Source organism: Limanda limanda, chromosome 16 (assembly GCF_963576545.1).
Source record: "Limanda limanda chromosome 16, fLimLim1.1, whole genome shotgun sequence".
Taxonomy (NCBI): Eukaryota; Metazoa; Chordata; class Actinopteri; order Pleuronectiformes; family Pleuronectidae; genus Limanda; species Limanda limanda.
The window spans coordinates 13,568,645-13,588,279 of record NC_083651.1 but is presented as its reverse complement, the minus strand read 5'-3'; the positions used below and the strand labels follow the sequence as shown (position 1 = coordinate 13,588,279).

The following is a 19,635-nucleotide window of genomic DNA, read 5'->3' as shown; positions in this document are numbered from 1 at the left end:
CTGTTGCGTTTTGGGTTGCGTGCAGTGTTGCAAGCTAATCTGTATTAGGCAGAGCTCAGGTCGAGGGGGGGGGGGGGTGTAGGTGGTGACCTCTGCGCTTGATCCATTGAGGAGAAAGGTCACACTTACCTCCTGACACATTCCCAAACTGTATCGTAAACATGTTCTGGAAAACACGCAGTAAATTGTAGGAATGACATATTCTAATTTAGTGCATGTAGGAGGCAAGGCCAGTGTTTTAAAATGCAGGTGTTTTTTTCTTTTGATTTCAACGTTGTATGAGCGAAAAAAAAACAGTCATTACTCATTTAAATTCAGTTTTATTATTATGTGTTCAAATCCCCTTCAGTCGATTATTTACCTTTGTCCACTTGCAACTTCCCGGGCAGATTATTGCAGTGAAGTTTTACCAGCGTAAATCCCAGCTCTCTGAAGGTGATCCCCCCCCTAACTCGGGTCTCAACTTAGCAGTATCGGCAAACAACCGATAGATTAAAACACTTAAATGAGGTTAAGGTTTTGAACTCTAAAGCCCCTGAGCAAGGCTGAGCGCTGACCCTAACACCTGGCATTGATGTGTTTATTTGCATGTGAATTCCAGTGATTTATGTGCTTCAGATGTCATGTCTGTATTATAAATGACATTCTATTTCATCCGTCCACGGCGGTTGTGCTTTCAGCTCTGTCTTTTTGTTTGTTTGTTTGTTTGTTGTCAGCAGGATAACACAAAAATGGCTAAACTGTTTTAACGAAACTTGGTGTGAGGATTAAACATGAGCTGAAAATGACATCATGACAATTTGGATCAACACAGAGGAATTCAGAAAACACTTAACACTTTAATTAAAATCTATGAAAGATAGATTTTTGACTCGTGTGTAGTTGATATAATCTGGATTCAAAAAATAATGTTTTACGAATCTTTAAAACTTTCAGAACTGCTCAAACAGGAGAAGTTTTGCAAAATATACCGAACCAGTTCCACAAAACTTGGGTGAAGTGATAAAGCCTGTGCCTGAGAAGAACCTATCAAAGTTTGGCATGGATGTGGATGAAGGGTCGGATCCAGGTATTATTTTTCATTTTTTTAAACAATATTTTATGACAAACAAATCAATGAGATTATCAGACCGCTTTACTTTTACTTTTCTAATATAATAATAAAACATCATGTGTTGCATTGTTCGACCTAGGTGAAGGTTGGCACTCCTCTGACTGCCACTCTATATTCACCATAAAAAAATACATACGTTTGTTGAGCGTACAGCGTGCAGTACATTTCATGGTTGAATGATTCCATGTTTTAAATCGTTTTTAAATGAACTACTTTACTGACTATAACAGTCACTTTTCTTAATTTTCTTTCCAACAGCGTATTGGCTTATCTGTTCCTTTTAACTGACATATTTTTACTGCTAAGTAAAATAGACTGCATAAAATGTATAAATCAATATTTCAATCCTAATAATCGCATTGATTGATACCTTAATAAGCAGTTATTTACAATGACGACTAAATCCTACTTCAACAAAATCTAGAAGCATTTTTAATCACATCTTGACAGAAACAATGTGTAATACTGATTTGGATTTGAAAATAAATGTGTCTATTGTCTCTTGAGTTACATTTGACCACTTATCGGTGAAAATAACCTTTTCATAAGTGCAGACACCTACAGTAAGTCTTGCAACAATGGTCTTGATCGTGGTCATTAGGCCTTTGCTCTCAGTTGTTTCTGTCATTTGACCACTTGACCTTTCTAGTGTGGTGCACCATGCTGTGTTTCTCCGACCTGAGTGACCTCCGACCGACCACGGGCCGGTCGGAGGTCAAGGCCTTGTTAGGCGTGTTTATGAAGATAGTGAGGGGTTAAGGCCCATGTTTCCCCGTCGAATGACAAGAGAGGAAACAACGGATAGGATTCCGGTAATAGATGAAAGACGAGAGTGGAGATGAAAGGAGGGGTTATCTGTTCCTCTGCGGAGTGTATCGATCTGTTTATGTTTTCATGGGGTGAACGGGTTTGTTGGCCACCGTCCCAGCAGAAGTGCTGAGGCAGCGGCTGCATTGCCCTGAGGAAGTGTTGGTGCAGAGGCTTGAGTTCAAGGTAGATCCAGGTTCGGCTCGCGCTGTGTTTTAGAGAAATAATGGCCAGTGACGGTAAAAGACATAAACACTGTGGGCTGGTGAATCAGCCAGATGGAAAGCCGTGACACCATGAACAGTCAGCAACTTATTTACTAATCGTGCTTGTGCTGCCCTCTGGTGGCCATTTCTAGGTACTTTTAGGGAAACCTTCATATTTACAGACCCAGTAAAACTAGAAGGGCACTAAACAGCACATACCTCCACGGAGGCACAACAGTCCCATACAACCATACGGCAAACAGTCATATCTATCAGCACCCAGAACATGTCAGACTTTCATCATCAAGATTCATGAACTATATCCTCTGAGAAATGAAGGGAAATGTTGAAAGACGTCCTTGTACTGTTAAAGAAAGATTAAATCCAAGAATTAATGGATTCTTTCCTGACCTGTGCTGCATCCTTCCTTCCTGTTTGGCAAACAGTTTTGTGTGCACCAATTTAATTAAATTCATTCCATGGAAAAAAAATATCACTCCAAAATTATTATTTTTTATGAATAAACCCAAAATTCAATGGGTTCTTTTTTGGCCCATGCCAAAACCTTCAACCAAGTTTATTGGAATTTTTTTCTGTAGTTTTTCACCTAATCCTGCTGAAAAACAAGCAAACAGTGGAAACCACGGAGCAAAATGAAAAAAAAAAAAGGAAAACACATTTGGCGAATGAATTAATACAATTATTCTACAAATCACTTTATTGCAGGAATTACACAGTATGAGATCCGGAAGATATAAAACGTTGATGATGTGTGTTTGGTTGTGTTTTATATGAAGATCATCCCCACTGTTTGTTTTATGACGGCCAAACATGCTGATACTGTGATTAGTACTTCATGGAGCCTTTTATCATAAACAAGCACAACAAATATAGACAGGTTATGGTCAGTGTAGGGTAATTACTTCACCAGTAGAAAACTTTGCATCTTGTCAGTTGCTCTGAATAGGGGACACAGAAACTAAGTTCTCGCAAGACACTGTCGACAAAACACAAACCTATGTTAAGACCTTTTTAAAACACGCGAGCCTGCAGAGACACTTATAAATACAATCCTCCTCATCTGTACGACTTTAACTTGAATGTACAGCCGTGACATGAAAAGCCTTTCCTACTCATCAAAAATAATTTCTGCATAAAATTCAACAGGGATAGAAATAGTCATTCACAAACGGGAACAGTCAAGTACATGAGCAGAAAAGCGTGTTATGTGTAAGTATTCTGTGTATATATATATACATGTGCATTTCTTTGGGATCGGAGATCAGAAAGATTTGGTTCATTTAATGTGGGAGGAGTAATTCTTAAACACACAGCTGTTACATACAATGTTCTGACAGAGAAAAGGTCATTTTCAATTTTTTTGGTCTATTTCATTGCTTTTGAAACAATTAGCTGTATATGCAAACACACGCTTCACTTCCAAGCAGCTCAATCACACTCATGCCTATACACGTTCGACACACACACACCTGCTAATGCTATTTCAGTGCTGTTTTGTAAGTTAGTAAGGCGCCGGTTGTCGGATGTCAGAAGCACGTTTTTTTCGGATCAATGAAATCTCAGATACTCTCAGATACACTCAGATATATTCTCATAAATCTTATAAATAAAAATGGAGCTAATAGCACACAAAGTAATTCAATAATAACCTGAGGAGAGTATGTTGAACTATGTTAGAAAGGAATGCATCATATTTACAACAGGGTGATTGTGATTGAAGTGTCTGTGGGGGCAACACGTTGTGATTTAGAGCTTCAGTAACCAGTGGTGAGTCCCATCCTTTACATTAGTTATAAGGTGTGAAAATCTATAATATGAATGCAGCTATATCTTTGAACGCTATGGCACTTGTAGTGAAGGAAACTTTAAGAGGAACAAACTGGAATAAGGCAGATAAGTACGATTCAATAGCACCTGACTTACACTAACAACCCTTTCCAAATGAACACTCATTTACCAGTTTAGTGGGCATGTACTCAGTGCAGTGGTAAACTGGGCGCCATTCTTTAAAGAAGCATTGTGATCATGTTAGTTTTTTCTGCATGGAGCAAAAGGCCGCTCAGGTCTCTGTGTTCTGGTTTGCAAAAAGTTTGATCTCTGGATTTCTGCAAACCACGTCTCCGTCCCTCTCTCGTCTCACACACGCAGGGAAGTAGCACCATCCTTTCAAAACAGGAAGTTGAGGAACATCGGTGTACGCTGTGTCACTCGCACATCAGGATGGAGGACTTCGGGCCTGGGGGGAGCTTATGTCCTCTTCATGCACACCTGACAGCGGCTGATGTGGGTTCTGAGGCTGCCTGCTTTCAACGTCGTCGGGACGGGTTTCCTGGAAAAGAGGAAGAGAGAGAAACATCAGAGCTCCATCCTGTACTGCAAAGTTCCTCTCGATATATAATTGAGGAATATCTGTCTCTTTGTATTTCGATTTCCTCAACAACCACTCGTCTGCTCAACCTCAAACTTTGAGGGTGTCCAAGAAATGAAGTTGTTTGGTCAAGCAGTAGATGCGAAATTGAAAATCAGCTTCTACCTTTACATTATTGGTTACAATGTCTGGGTGTGAGTGTCTCTGCCTTACGTAAACATCTCGTTGTCTTCGATGGTGGCGAGCCAGAAGCTGTAGGAGTTGGCATAGTAGTTGCAGGTTCCGCGACCGTGACACTCGATGAACGGAGCGCTGCGGAACTCCTCCAGACAGGAGCCTGGAGAGGCCAGAGCCTGACCTGAGCCCTCAGCACCGGCGCTGGTGTGCTACACAAACATACACAATAAAAAACGTCAGCAGGACATCTTTTTCTATGACTCAATTTGAAAGAGATCAGTCGGATTGAGTCTAGATTGGATTTTGTCCTCTTTCTTTTTCTTTAAGAGCTTTTTCTGCCAAATCTAACTGTATAGGAATTATTTGCTGTAAATGGTAAAACCTTTCATTCAAGTTTCTCTGAAATTTCCTGAAATAAATACTAGGGGGCTTTTCAACTTAGTAAGTTGTTGCTTTTAAATATATTTAAACTATCAGTCAATCAGTCTGCTACATCATTATAGCTGAGTCTCTGTTCCGAATCCATTTCAGGTGTTTCCGTTACAGGAGGCGGGGTCAAATGTATCCTGCCTGCTCTGATTGGATCATTGAATCAATTCCCCTTGTGTTGTAAACTACTTTTAAGAAGATAAAAAACAATATGAACTTGTATATTTGCATATATATATCAGACATTTGCTCATAGTGGAGTAAAGGTGAAGAGTACCTAATAAGAAATATATTTAAATTAAGTACAGATACATGAAAATTGTACTTAAGTACAGTCACTAAGTAAAAGTACTTTGTTACAACCAACCACTGCAAATAGTTTACTTGCACTCAGACCTTATCCTGGGAGTCTTACCATGACAAAGGAGTAGCCAATCCACAGAGAGTCCCAGCCATGAGGGCACTGAGGGATCATGATGGACTGACTGTGAACTGCTATCACCATGGCTGGAGCCTCACACACAGAACACCTGTATACACACACACAGACACACACACACAGTAATTTATGTTGAGTTTCACACAGGTATTGAACAAATCTTGCACAGAGCAGTGGGGAATAAAATATGAAAGTACCTGCTGATGAAGGGTTTGATGCCTTCACCCGTGATAGGAGCCATGGTCATGGGCATGGGCTCGGGGGACGTGAGCCAGTAGGAGTAGTCGTTACGTGAGGCAAAGTTGCACACGTTGTTGATGTTACAGAACAGGAAGGGCATGGGGCTGAACTTTCTTAAACAGCTGCCTGCCGTACCTACAATAAAAACATGGCACCATGAGAAAGATAAATTACCTCACAAAACTCCCCCTTTGTGCATCGTAGATCATTTTAATCTTGTGTCTGTGCCTTTTTTAAATTTTCCTGTCATTTTATGTTATGTTTCTTACCTAAGTCCTGTCCATGAGACCGCTCATTGCCTTGTACGTAGAGCAAGGAGTAGCCATCATATATGAGCGATGTTCCCTGAGGACAATATGGCACCTCCACCGATTGGCTGTGACGGGTTACCAGGAACCCATGCTCCATGGAGGAGGGGCCAGGTTGACCCACTTGACCTGGAACACCGTCGGGTCCTGGGGGGCCCGGATATCCCCTGGGTCCTAAAGATATTGAGTAATTAATAAGTTGTAAAGAACAACAAATCAACATCTTTATCCATGCAAGCCTCTCTCACCTTGTGGCCCTGACAGACCAAGCTCTCCTTTGGCTCCAGGCTGACCGTGGTACCCAGGAAGGCCGTCTTCCCCTTTCGGTCCAGCAATACCTGTCATACCTGAGAGGAAATAACGAGCATGAGGAAGCGATTAGAAAACTGGATGTGGAGCACAGGTGAAAAAAAACAAAAAACAGTTGGATCACAGGGAGATTATATGAAGGGCCATGTTTGAAATCAAAAAGTCACCTTGCAGTCCTTTCTGTCCAGGGAACCCGGATGGCCCCTGTGGTCCTGGGTGACCTTGAATTCCTGGGAAGCCAATGTCTCCTTTGACGAAGGCGTGGGGCCCAGGGGGACCGGGGGGGCCTTCACTACCTGAAATATACAACATCAACCCTCTTGTTATCTTCAACTTTAGCAACATCCTTTACTCTTGTGGTCAAACACCAGCAATCTATTCAAACACTTCAAACACCAAAGAACATGAATGCTTACAGGACATTGAAAACATTACATCATGTTAGTTTTGTGTTTATCTAGTCAGTGCATTTTATTAGAATAATTAAATATGAAGAAAAAAAAATTCACGCAATCATTTATTGATAAAAGTTTGATAATTATACAGTACAACATGTAGATATCAATTGGTTTACACATTTTGAATATAAACAAACTGAATTACCTTTTTCTCCAGTGAATCCTCTGTCTCCAAACTCTCCTTTGAATCCAAGTTCCCCGAAGTTCCCCTTTACACCTAGAGTTAATTTAAACATTGAGTGTGTTTTATCTGTTAATTATCACAATTGACACTCACCCTTGAAGAAATACTGTAAGTTATACACACACACTATATCACACTGTATATAGTCACCTGGGAACCCTGGGACACCATGTAGTCCCATCTCTCCTTTCTGTCCATCGATACCTGGGAGTCCAGCTTGTCCCTGTAAGAGACATGTGTCAATCTCTGCAGCATTAAAGATGATCTTACTGCGCATATATCAGCTATCTCTCATCAGAAAGCACCTTGAATGATAAGTATAGTAAAAAAAACGCCTTGTGACCTACAGGAATTCCAGTAAGTCCGGGGTCACCCTTCGTTCCTGTCTCTCCCTGGTAACCAGAGAGACCCTGATTTCCTCTCTCTCCCTTTGGTCCATCTCTGCCTGGCACACCACCAGGTCCCGGTGATCCTGGGGATCCTGTGTGATAAAGACATTCAGATGATGAGGAGATATTAAAAAAAATATATTTTTATGCAATTGTGACGGCAGCTATGTTTTCTGACATTTAACTTGTGTATACTTGGGAAGCAGGCTCAAATGTAATGCAGTTTATTAGCATGTCAAGTATTCCGCAAATACCTGCTTCTCCAGGTTGTCCTGGCTCTCCCCTAACTCCCTTGGGGCCCTCGAGAGAGATACCTGGGAGTCCCCTCTCTCCTGTCTCACCATGTGGTCCCTGTGATCCTGAAAGTCCCTTATCACCTTTGATACCAGGGACTCCAGCGTGACCTGGAGTACCAGGGAAGCCAGGACCACCTTTGTCACCTGGAAAAGGAAAGAGAAGAGGGTCACATAATGAAACTCTGTTAAGCTCCAGTGATGGATGAGTTATCGGATCAGGACTCTTACCTTTGCCACCAAAATCTCCAGATGGCCCAGGGAAACCTCGGCCAGGGAACCCTGCAGAAGATAAATAAAAAAATATATATTACAGGCAGTTTTTTGTGATGTCGTGTGATGTTGTGATGGTGTCTACAGGTGCAAGAGCTGCCCAAGTTACTCATATCATCAAATATTTAAGCCTACGGGTAGTGTTCGACAAATTTCTAAACCCTTTTTGTCCTCCAGTATTTTATTCCAAAACACAGTCAGAAAATAAATAAAATTCTTAAAATTTGTGTGATGTGTTTATCTTTGAGAGGATTTAATTTAAGGGTTTCTATCGCAACCTAAAAGGGGCTTCGCAAAATGAAATACAACTGCAAAGTGATGAAACGTGAGATCATCATCAGAAATCCAATAAAACAAAATAGATAAAAGAACAATAATGAAAACAATAAAAGAACATCATGAGAAAAAAATTCAACAATTCAGTCATGCAATGTACTTCCTCCTACACTAACCTGGCTCTCCTCTCTCCCCTGAGGATCCTGGGATGCCATCCACTCCGTGCTCTCCCTTCTCGCCAGGAGCACCGGGGGGTCCCTGCAAGCCGCCTTCACCTGGAGGAGAACATTCACACACAAACTGTCAATGTGTGTTGGGCTGACACAGGCACAACATTAGGCCTTTCCTTAGGACAGTTATATGACTTGAAATCTGGGAAAACATGGCAGATGATCTTCAAAGTTTCTCTTAACCTCTATTCTAAAAGTCTTTCTAAGATGTCCTTATATCTCACTGATTAGTTTAGTTTCTAGCAATTTATCTTAAAGGTTCAGTGTGTAGAATTTAGGGCCATCTAGTGGTGAAGTTGCATGTTGCAGCTGAATGCCCCTCACCTCACCCTCCACTACCCAACATGAAAGAGAACCTGTGATAGCCTTGTGTTGTCATAGAAACCGCTCCTGATGAACATTTATGAGTATTTGAGTATAAAGGGCACATTGCTAAATTAAGATGAAACACACGTGAATACATCACTAGGATTATTTTATATTTTTTATATTTAATGTCAGCCAATAGATCCTTTTGACCTAAATCTTACACACTGGACATTTAATAAAAACGTATCTCTCAAGGTTAACACTGGGAAGCTCACGTTATATAAAGCCTTGAACACATTAATTGAATCTTTGCTGTGGCTAAATTGTGAGCAGTTGTCTGACGAGCTAATTAATTACGTACCGGGACGGCCTTCACGACCGGGCTCTCCTGCTGACCCAGGGAGCCCAGGGGTACCCTTCTCTCCTGGTCTACCTTGCTGACCTGTACAACACACACACACACATACACACACTACTATGAGAACCACATGACGTATGATTATAATATCTATAGCTCTGCTTGTAGACAAACAGGATGAATGTGACAGAGGGAAATCCGACCTGGGTACCCGATGCTTCCGTTTTCTCCTTTGGAGCCTTGCAGTCCTGGTTTGCCGGGCATACCCTCATAACCCTGCTGACCCTTGTCTCCTGGTGATCCTGGAAATCCTGGCTGACCCGACAGACCCTGTGAAGGGATAGGAGGAATGCTGAGTAAAGACTGATGATTGTCAAGTGGAACAAGTCAGCAGTAGATGTTGAAATAGCACTGGGCCTTATAAATAATTATAAATAATAAAAGACTATCAACAACTATCACATCATACTTCTCTTCAATTTCAATTTGACAAAAGCTTATTATTAATATCAATATTGTAGGTGTCGAGGGAATGAATTAGTACGGAGATCTCTTGTTTTGTGTGTTTTATTTCACAAACATTTTACGCTACAGAGAACTTCCGGGCGTCACCAAAACATCTGCTTTTAACCACCCCCAGTGCCCTTGTTACCTTGGTAACCACACAACTCCTTAAAGGGTTTGTAAGCGTGCAAACCGCGTAGTGCAATCAATTAGTGTACCAATGTAACAGTCTTTGGTGAATTCTGTCTTGATATTTATGCATTGTGCGAGCACAGTGAGGATAAGTAAGAAATAATTGTTAATTTATCAAGTGTTCTTCAATGTTTGCTCATGAAGAAGAGCTTTAACCTTTTACTTTTTAACTTTTTAAAGTGTAAACTTCAAAATTGTATGATGCATCATTGATCACAATGATTATTGATATGGTTTTGGGCAATACTGTCCTGCCCTATGTCGAAAGAGCAAAGACAGTAAATCGGGAATTATTACGTTTCCTGCTCCGTCCCTGTTGGGCAAAATTTATATTCTCCTAATAACGGTCTATTTTCAGTATGTTCAGTTTGATTGAATTTTCAGTGGATACTTGTAGTGGAGACTTTTCTGTGTCGGTTTCCCAAAAAAGTTATAAACATGAAGCCTGTACATTCACATATGTTTGACAAATACTGAATCAAATTGAACTTTTAAGGAGAAGAGACTATAACTTAAAAACACCCTTCGTAATGATGTGAAATTTGAGGATGTTTGATGTTACTTACTGAAAGCTATATGGAAATCGTATCTAAGTACAAATTCTTGGCGTTTTTACTATAACTAATAATTATCTTATAGACAGGGGGTATTACCTTTTCTCCTGGAAGTCCCGGGAGCCCAATACCTGGATCACCAGCTGCTCCTCTGTCTCCTTTCAGTCCATCAGCGCCTCTGAATCCAGGATGTCCCGTCGTGCCAAAGTCTCCTTTAGTACCTTTTGGACCCAACACACCTGCACAAACACACACACAAGTCAACAACATGCAGCCATTTATAATGAGTTACATTAAACTTGCATTCAACATAATGTTTCATACAAATTAATTGTCAACTTTAGCTTTAGTACAATACACATGAGAGATATATTTCATATTAATCTTGGTTTTACCTGGTATTCCCATCTCTCCTACACTGCCCTTCTGTCCAGGTTGTCCCATACCGCCAGGCTGGCCAGGAAAACCAGAGTCTCCTTTTTCACCTAAGACATATCATTGAAATTGAAAGATTCATATTTTTTTAATTAATTCAATTTGGGGAGAATGAAGGAAGAATTTATCAAAATAAGTAGGATTAAAATCAAATGAGTAGGGTGAAGAGATATGAAGTCGACACAGTTTAAATATAAGTTTTTTTGCATGTGGTCACAAAGGTCACCTGGTTGTCCAGGTAATCCAGCCTCTCCATCTTTGCCTGGCATACCAGAGTCTCCAGGCATGCCACGGTGGCCCTTGTCTCCGGTGACACCAGGGTTACCTGATGGAAAAATATGTTGTTACTTAAACTAAAAAAATATATAAATAAACAGAATGAACCATTGAACTTAGAGTTGAGTATGTTTATGAAAACCTGCACTTTACTTAATACTTTTTGATGTGTATTCACTGAAATTTATAAAAAACTTGTTAGGAATTGTTCTCTTACTCTTGTTTTAAAAAACATTGATCTGAAGCTCAATTCTAAGGCTAAGGATGTTCTAAATAAACAATAAAAATACCAACTTCTGGTTGAAGTCCTGCTCCTTCAGAGTACAGATACAGATAATTTAGTTTGTTGAACAGATACAGATAATGGTGTACTCGCTCATCCCTAATTTGCCATCTTCATCTCTATGATGATGTACTTGCATAAATCTAAAGGCCAGTATTTATTTTTGTACCAAAGTCTCCGAGGTCTCCCTTCTCTCCCTTCATGTGCTCCATGTCAACTTCGGTCATGTTCCCTGGAGGTCCCTGAAGACCTGGCTCTCCCCTTTCTCCTTTAGGTCCAGACTGTCCACTACTACCTCTTGGTCCAGTGATACCAGGATCACCTGAGATGAAGAAGAAAACAATATTTTAGCTGATAAATCTGAGAAAAAAAAACAATCACTTTCACTCCAGGACTTAGACATTTGGTCTTCCTCACCTCTCAGACCAGGAGATCCAGGTGTACCAGACTTTCCAGGAAATCCCTGTATTCCCGGGGTCCCAATGACCCCCATTTCACCCTTAGAACCTAACAACGGAAAAGACACATGGTTATTTATTACCATCAATTTAAATAATCAAACATGAAAAAAACAATACAGCCTCCTCAGGAGTGTTTTTTCACCTAAAAGTCAACTCTTCCTTTTTTTCATGTCCAACTGAATGGTGAGTTCAACACTCAACAATATATTTTACTGCCACTTAGTGGTGAGAGTGATGTATGTATTAAAAAAAGGAAATTGACAATAACAATAAAACTTCTCTTCTTCAATAAATTATTCTCAATACTTTGCTATGCTTTTGTTCTATTTAAAATTTCTGATGCTTAAACCCTCTGCACAGACGTTTCACAATAAAAGCCTGCAAACAGGTCAAAGGACATAATACCACCCTTACTTTGAAAGTTTGTAATGTGAAACATGTGCAGGAACTACAAAGCTTTACTAACAATGGTTCAACACTGATCACAAGCAGAGCAAAGTAAATGCATTGAAAAGATTTCAGTATCGTTTCCCGGTTTTAAAAACTAAAACTGACACTAGATTGATGAAATGACTGCTGAATAATTGAATGCTCAAGAAATGTTAATTATGCTGATTTGATTTTATATATTTAATTAGACAAAATAGAAAAAAGAAACACTGACAGTTAAGATTGCAAATCACTCAAAAAATTTTGTTTTCTTCTTTTCTTGTGTATGTGTTTGCCGTTTGTCCTTCTCACCTTGGCTTCCTATCAGCCCCTCCCTGCCTGGTAATCCTGGTCGCCCTGGCAGTCCTTTGGAGCCCGAGGGTCCTGGGAATCCGGAGGCTCCCTTGTCTCCCTGAAGTCCCGGCATGTCCAGACCAGGAGGTCCAGGGTAGCCTCTATCTCCCTTTACACCTACGCCACCTGTTCAATAAATATAAATATGTTTTAGGGATTTGCATAACACAAACTGACAGTCAGATAAAGAAAATCAATAATTTCACAGCCTGAAAGACAGACATTTTGTTTGTTTTTATGTTTGTGCTCACCGTGTGGTCCGGGCACTCCAGGTTGTCCCTGTGTTCCAGGCGTTCCAGGTGAGCCTTTTCCTGGTTCACCTGGTAAGCCAACGAATCCAGAAGATCCGGGGGGTCCCGAGTCACCTAATTTTAGAGACCAAAGGAAGATAATATAGTGCTTGGTACTGGAGATAGGCCTTTTAAATCTGCAGTACCAACAATATCAAACAAGGCTTCACAGCATACAGTACCTGTGATTCCCTGAGGTCCAGGAGGTCCCGTCTGCCCTTCTTGCCCAGGAATACCATGTAGTCCAATGCCACCCTTCTCCCCCGGGAAACCAGGACTTCCCGGAAGGCCCTGTGAACCTTTTGGACCAGGAAGACCCCGCCCTGGTTCACCCTGCAAGGTGTACAAACAATTACTGCCTTGCATCATCACCATCTCTGGCCATGGTGTCTTTGACATTGCCATTTTAGTCTTTTAGTGGCTGAATTTTAATGTAAATGTACAAAGATAAAACTGTACGGCTGATGTATTTGTTCTGAAGTAACACATTTTCCATGGTAAAATATTGTAAACAATTATTGAATAAAAACATGCAACAAAACAATAACTGCCCACTTTTTGTCCAGCTGAACCAGGTTGTCCACTGAAACCTTCCTGTCCTGGTCTTCCTGGCTCTCCTGGTAATCCTGAAGCTCCTGGAATTCCACTGATTCCTAGGATCATAGATATACATTTCCATTTCCTGCATGTACCTTTTCTGTATCATGTACAGATTGTTTACATTTTATGAGTGTATGAAATGTTTGCGATGCATGAAGTGATGAATGGCGATAACATGGAATAACGAACCTTTTGGACCTGATGGCCCTGGAAAACCGATTCCATAGGGCCCTTGTTCACCTTTCGGTCCAGGGAAACCTGGCAACCCTGCATCTCCCGTCAAACCTCTGTCCCCTGCAACCAACAATATTTAATGTTTAACAGTAAACAGGACTTACTGCCATCAATCGTTACAAATATCTAAGCATGATTTTTTGGGATTTTCGTAAACACACTCTGCTCCTCCATCACAGTTAAAATGATATTGGCCTTAACAAAGTCAAGATTTAGTTCACTGACTTATCCTCAGATTTTTAACTGAGTATAACTACAAATATATAGTGTTGCTCACCTTGACCTCCAGGTCTGCCAGTTTCTCCTCGTGGTCCAGTTACTCCCTGAGGTCCTGGAGAGCTCACACCCACACCTGGCTCCCCTTTTGCACCTGGGGGATGCAAAGTGTGCTTTAATAATTAACCCATTTGTAGTAGCTGTGTGTGTATTTGTGTTTCATGTGCAATGTTGACATACAGTCTAATATGAGTTCTCTTTCACTCTATCTTTTTATAGTATGTGCATATCGAACACATACCTTGTCCTCCAGGAGCTCCAGAAATTCCTGGTCTCCCTGGACTGCCATTCTCTCCAGCCTCTCCTGGTTGCCCGATGCCTGGAAGACCAGGAGGACCTCTTGCTCCTGGGGTTCCAATACGACCAGGGTCCCCATCAAATCCTCGCTCACCCTTAACGCCCTCTTTCGCCTGAAAGCGAAATTAGAGAAAGGGGAGGTCTGATCTAGATTTGCTCTTGATCTCCTTTATGTTCACCAAGAGGTTGTTAACTAACTAACTTAATGTTCTTATGAAAAGTTGTGTGTGAAAGTAGTGGATGTCACAACCAAAACAGCTAGTTGTTTAAAAGTGGTGTAGAGTTGATGTCTAAAAGTTTGTTCACCTGTTTTTTTGTTTGGTTTTGTTGGTCCTTTTTAGAGTTATCAGTTATCACTAGGGATGCTCATGTTGTCCGAATATCCTGAGTAATTACTCACTTAAACCACAAACACAAACTTACAGGTTCTCCTTTGAGGCCAGGTACACCCGGGAGGCCGTCTATCCCTGACAGTCCATTCCCTCCTGGCTGCCCCTGTGAACCAGCAAAACCAGGAAGACCCTTTTCTCCCTTCAGACCAGGAGCTAAGGAAATGTCGCCAGGCTCACCAACAGCACCAGGATCTCCGCGCAGCCCAGGATAACCTATAGTACCCTGCACAGGTCAAAAGAATGTGTACTGAAGAAAAATATGAGCGACATATTCTGATATCTTTGACGTTCTCAAGTTTCTTCAGTGAAACATTTAGCTTGGACGTCATGTGAAGTGTTGTAGATATCGTTTCACTCACAGATCGCCCCTGTTGTCCGGGAGTGCCTGACTGACCCTTTTCTCCTTTGCTTCCAACTAGACCGGGTGGTCCTGCCAGATGAAGATGGATGAAATGAAAAAGAGGAAGAATAAGACAGAAGTGAAATGGTTGTAGAACATTTTCAAACACTCAGATATTTAAAAGGCAAGCTACAAATTCTGAGTGCCCTGACTTTTAGGCTACGTCAACTGAATGTATCAGTTTCACTTACCATGCCCTCCCTTAGGCCCCTGGGGACCAGGTAATCCAGGTGGGCCGGAAGCCTGACACTGAACACAGGTATCTCCTTGGTCACCTGATGGCACAGAAACTCATGTGTTGATCAAGTATCGTCATAGTAGACTGCACATTTTGGTCCGCTGAAAGACCCTGGTCCATGCGACTGTTGTCAATGTGTCCATAATCAGGTTTGTTAATCAGCGGCAATTGTGTTTTTTCTTACCTTTTTGTCCAACTTCCCCTTGTAACCCTAAAGGTCCAGCTGGGCCAGGAGCACCTCTTGGGATGTCACATTTACTCGAATTATCTGTGCGTCCATGTCATAGCACAGTCACAACACACAAACACATCAAATAAGTCTACATTTAATGGAGGCATCCACGTGGTTTCAAATATTAAAATGCTTGTGGTACGATGAGACATACTTGGCAGTCCGGGTGGTCCAGGGGGGCCTGAGAGACCTGGTTGTCCTGGGGGACCAACCAGAGACTCTCCTTCTATACCCTTCTCTCCTTTGTCACCCACGTCTCCCTTTTGACCCCTCTCTCCTCGAGGCCCTTCGATGGTTCGACCTAAGGTACAAGCAGAGAGCCAGCGTTAGTGTGGTATTCAGATTAGCATGTGCCATGTGTATTACATTGAGTAGACTGTGCTATTTTACCTGGTTGACCTGCTTCTCCCTGAGGCCCAGAGAAACCTGTAGATTAAGAGGAAAGCCAAAAGTGAAGGAAACAGCGTTATTGTGGGATCCAACGATGGTGTTAATGCAAGTCCACATATAGTTTAACATATGACGGCTTACTGAGACCTAATTTTACCTTTTTCTCCTTGTAACCCAGGGCGACCATGCGGACCAGGAGGGCCAGGGGCACCGTTACCCTGAAATCATAATTATATAGATTAAACATTGATGTACATTTTTGTTTAAAGATGTTTAAATCTCACTTCACTGATCTACCTGAACTCGGATCAGTTGACTGCATAATTGTTCTCCACATAATGTTACCGTTACTTTTGTTCTGGTGCAAATTATATTATATATTATATTGAATTAATATAACTCTCTGGGATAAAATCATGTAACTCAGTGATTATATAGAATGGGTTTTGCCATTATCCATTTTAAGGGAAACAAGTTAGAACTGTGCTGCTTTTACGTTTTGAAATCCAGAAATAAATTAACACTGGACTGTAAATCTGTTGTGTCTCTGATCACACTCAGTGTATGAATGTGTTGCATTATTAACCATATGCAAACATTACATCACCATGTAGCGTACTGGCAAATAGGAGTTTAGATGTTGTGACTGATCGGTGAAAGTTTCCGTTGTAGCTCAAGCTTCTTTAATTCTGGAGCCCACATTCGCTACAGTAGCATTTTCTTTTGTAAAATGATCCCTTCCAGTTAATTCCCTACTTCTATTAAAAATTGCTTATTGTGCCAAACCTCTGCTTTTTCTCTGGCATGAGATTACGTCTAAGAATACAACGAGTTAACAGAGAGGTCAGAATCATTTTCTTATGTTAATTTGATCAAGCATTTTGCCCAATAATATCCATATTAGATATAATTTGTCAAGAGAAATTCTGAACCCATCATATGTAATGTATATGCTGATGTAGTGAATTTTACTGTGAGCAAAATCCTCCTCAAGTTTTCACTCAAGTGATGTGATTCAATGTTGTTTTCTCTGTCCGTAGAAGATGTTACACAATAGTAAAGTCAGTAAATCAGTTGTAACTAAATTAATATGTGCTGACATCTGCTGGTAGTTTTTAGACCTGATCCTCTTTGTAACCAGTTCTAGTTTTGTTTTCAGAAAAGAGGAAGGGGTGAGATCACTTACAAAACCTGGTGGTCCTCGTTCTCCTTTTTCACCCTGAAAAAAAAAAGGGATTTTTAATTGTTTAACTCTACAGATATTTAAATGTAATAAGAAGTTAAAACAAATACTAATAATTTTACCTGGGAACCAGTGTATCCGGAACCTCCTGGAAATCCTTTTTCTCCCTGTGTGAATATTTGTATCACTTTAGCTTTTAAAAATGTATAATAATAAAGAAACCAACAGTTGGACAGTAGAGTAGTTGGATAACACTATAAGTTATTTTATTTACCTTTAGCCCATAATCTCCATCTTTACCAGGTTTACCCTAAAGTCACAGAAACAGATTTACAATGATTAATGTTGTAGTAGATGCATAGTTAGACACACTTTTTTGATCCCAAATTGAGACAATTATTGACACAAGTTTGCAATGACGCACAATTAAAAGAAAAAGTTACTTTCCCTTCTTTAATCAATCTCCATAAAATCACTGATGACAAACACTGAGCTCATCTTTATTATATTGTAAGGAACTTTTTCTAAAGGTACATATTTTTGTCACTTACTCTGGGTCCAGGTGGTCCAGGTTCACCTTTAAAACCACTGAGATGAGGGACGCAGATGCCCTGCAAAATAAATCAAGCGCTTAGAAGAAGTAGAGCGATTAAAGATAAGAAAGAGACTGTGTGCACAGTAATATCAGTCAGACACCTCATCGGTTGAAATGCAAAATACTAACTTTCTCTCCTTTGTCTCCTTGAGGCCCTCTATCTCCCTGCAGGAATAAAAACACAAACACATTCAGGGAATAACCAACAATATTAATATCTTTATAAACTGATATTTAGTGATTGGTTTGTAAATTTTCTTTTTAGTTTATAAAGAGCTGAGAGAGTACCGCATGTCCAGGTACGTAGACTGTGGTGTGTCCTTCCACTGACTGAGATGGAGGTCCTGGGGGACCGGGGGGGCCCCGAAATCCTTGGTCACCCTGCAGAGAGACGGCAACAATAAGCAACAGAATTAAGATGAGACCACAAGACCTTTTCTTAATGAAGTTTTTCTTCTCTTATTGTAAGAAAGAGTGTATGAAAAATAAAATCCGCACCTTTTCTCCTTTTTCACTCACAAAAGCCAGCTTGTCACCCTGCAGGGAAGTTAAAAAAGGAACTGTTACAATGTCGTTTGAGTTGGATGCTCAAGACATTGTTTTATAAATTAAAAAATGTATTGTATGTAGGATGTCTCATACCTTCTCTCCAGATGGGCCTGGGGGGCCTAGATCACCCTGTGAAACACAGATATCCAGTCAGTCAAACAAACTGTCATAAAATGTGATTATCTACAGAGATTTTTTTAAATTTAAGTTTTTTTTCTAATATTTCCAGATGCTTTGACTCATAGAAAGTCATTACAGACTGTGTAGGACGATAAACTGCTCATCACGGTGGGAGAAACTTACTTTGGGTCCTTGGTAGCCGCGAGGTCCTGGAGGTCCGGTGGGTCCAGAAGGTCCGATCGATCCCTGAGAAAGATATTTGGAAAGAACCTTGAATTAAATCGTCTCTGTGTAAATACAAAAACACAAGAGTGGACACACTCATGCACGCACACAAACACACAACGTACAGGTAATCCAGGGTTGCCAGGGAATCCTCTGTCTCCTTTCAGGGGAACAATCCCTATCACACCACCAGCATCACCCTGTCAGAGGCAAAATAAAGAACACGTGTCTCATCACATTGGAAGATTGGTTCATACTTTTAGTCTAAGACAAACAAATTTATATAATAAGACAAAACAACTGACCTTCATTCCAGGAAATCCTGGGATGCCCTGAGGAACGGGGATGAAGGAAAGAGATGAATATATGTTGCATATACTGTGAGGATGAATATTTCTATTGCAAGTTACTGATCAGTTAAGTTATTTCTAGCTTATATTGAAATTAAATTACAATCTTACAGTTTTTATGTTTAACACAAGCCAACTTTTTTCAAATGTACAAATATATTCCCAGTGGCGGTTAAAACAAAGTAGTCTTTCTGGATTTTTTTTATTTCACTGTAACTTGTTGTAGCAGTAACTGAATGTGAGCTGGTTATTGAGGTGGTTGTCATGGGAGCGGAACTTGTTTACCGGAGGTCCTTGAAGACCAGGAAAACCAGAGGTGCCATCCAGTCCTCTTCCTCCCTGAAACACACACACACAGTCAGAAGGGTTAAACATCAGGGATGGACACAAAACCTGGGGAAGCAAATCTGATTTTAAAACCTTTTTAGAAATGGCTTACTTTAGTCCCATTGCAACCTGGGATACCTGATGAACCTGGTGGGCCATCGTTTCCATTGATGCCCTGAGAGTCGGAGAGAACAAATAATCAGCAGCTACTCACTGACAGAATTTTTGCAGCTTCCTGACGATTCTGAGCCGCTACAAACA

The 19,635-nt window shown here is 40.7% G+C and overlaps 1 protein-coding gene across 1 annotated transcript in view; it reads right to left on the bottom strand.

Moving 5' to 3' along the window:
• Positions 1–2,818: 2,818 nt before the first annotated feature.
• The window catches only part of col4a1 (collagen, type IV, alpha 1), a 37,712-nt gene continuing 20,895 nt past the window's right edge, over positions 2,819–19,635 (bottom strand). The window contains exons 6-52 of the mRNA XM_061088497.1: positions 19,487–19,549; positions 19,333–19,386; positions 19,003–19,029; positions 18,823–18,897; positions 18,656–18,718; positions 18,446–18,481; positions 18,302–18,340; positions 18,092–18,184; positions 17,933–17,968; positions 17,760–17,819; positions 17,483–17,518; positions 17,331–17,375; positions 17,212–17,244; positions 16,183–16,243; positions 16,026–16,061; positions 15,790–15,936; positions 15,588–15,671; positions 15,357–15,440; positions 15,125–15,195; positions 14,797–14,988; positions 14,318–14,486; positions 14,078–14,170; positions 13,756–13,860; positions 13,522–13,619; positions 13,149–13,299; positions 12,928–13,041; positions 12,635–12,802; positions 11,850–11,939; positions 11,602–11,754; positions 11,100–11,198; positions 10,834–10,923; positions 10,538–10,677; positions 9,392–9,518; positions 9,192–9,272; positions 8,468–8,566; positions 7,974–8,024; positions 7,704–7,889; positions 7,408–7,541; positions 7,211–7,283; positions 7,022–7,093; positions 6,586–6,714; positions 6,358–6,456; positions 6,071–6,283; positions 5,759–5,936; positions 5,538–5,652; positions 4,730–4,902; positions 2,819–4,477 (exon numbers count right to left, since the gene is read on the bottom strand). Coding sequence (XP_060944480.1) covers positions 4,396–4,477; positions 4,730–4,902; positions 5,538–5,652; positions 5,759–5,936; positions 6,071–6,283; positions 6,358–6,456; positions 6,586–6,714; positions 7,022–7,093; positions 7,211–7,283; positions 7,408–7,541; positions 7,704–7,889; positions 7,974–8,024; positions 8,468–8,566; positions 9,192–9,272; positions 9,392–9,518; positions 10,538–10,677; positions 10,834–10,923; positions 11,100–11,198; positions 11,602–11,754; positions 11,850–11,939; positions 12,635–12,802; positions 12,928–13,041; positions 13,149–13,299; positions 13,522–13,619; positions 13,756–13,860; positions 14,078–14,170; positions 14,318–14,486; positions 14,797–14,988; positions 15,125–15,195; positions 15,357–15,440; positions 15,588–15,671; positions 15,790–15,936; positions 16,026–16,061; positions 16,183–16,243; positions 17,212–17,244; positions 17,331–17,375; positions 17,483–17,518; positions 17,760–17,819; positions 17,933–17,968; positions 18,092–18,184; positions 18,302–18,340; positions 18,446–18,481; positions 18,656–18,718; positions 18,823–18,897; positions 19,003–19,029; positions 19,333–19,386; positions 19,487–19,549 — 4,617 coding nt within the window. The 3' untranslated portion in view covers positions 2,819–4,395. The remainder of the gene's footprint in view (positions 4,478–4,729; positions 4,903–5,537; positions 5,653–5,758; positions 5,937–6,070; positions 6,284–6,357; positions 6,457–6,585; positions 6,715–7,021; positions 7,094–7,210; positions 7,284–7,407; positions 7,542–7,703; positions 7,890–7,973; positions 8,025–8,467; positions 8,567–9,191; positions 9,273–9,391; positions 9,519–10,537; positions 10,678–10,833; positions 10,924–11,099; positions 11,199–11,601; positions 11,755–11,849; positions 11,940–12,634; positions 12,803–12,927; positions 13,042–13,148; positions 13,300–13,521; positions 13,620–13,755; positions 13,861–14,077; positions 14,171–14,317; positions 14,487–14,796; positions 14,989–15,124; positions 15,196–15,356; positions 15,441–15,587; positions 15,672–15,789; positions 15,937–16,025; positions 16,062–16,182; positions 16,244–17,211; positions 17,245–17,330; positions 17,376–17,482; positions 17,519–17,759; positions 17,820–17,932; positions 17,969–18,091; positions 18,185–18,301; positions 18,341–18,445; positions 18,482–18,655; positions 18,719–18,822; positions 18,898–19,002; positions 19,030–19,332; positions 19,387–19,486; positions 19,550–19,635) is intronic.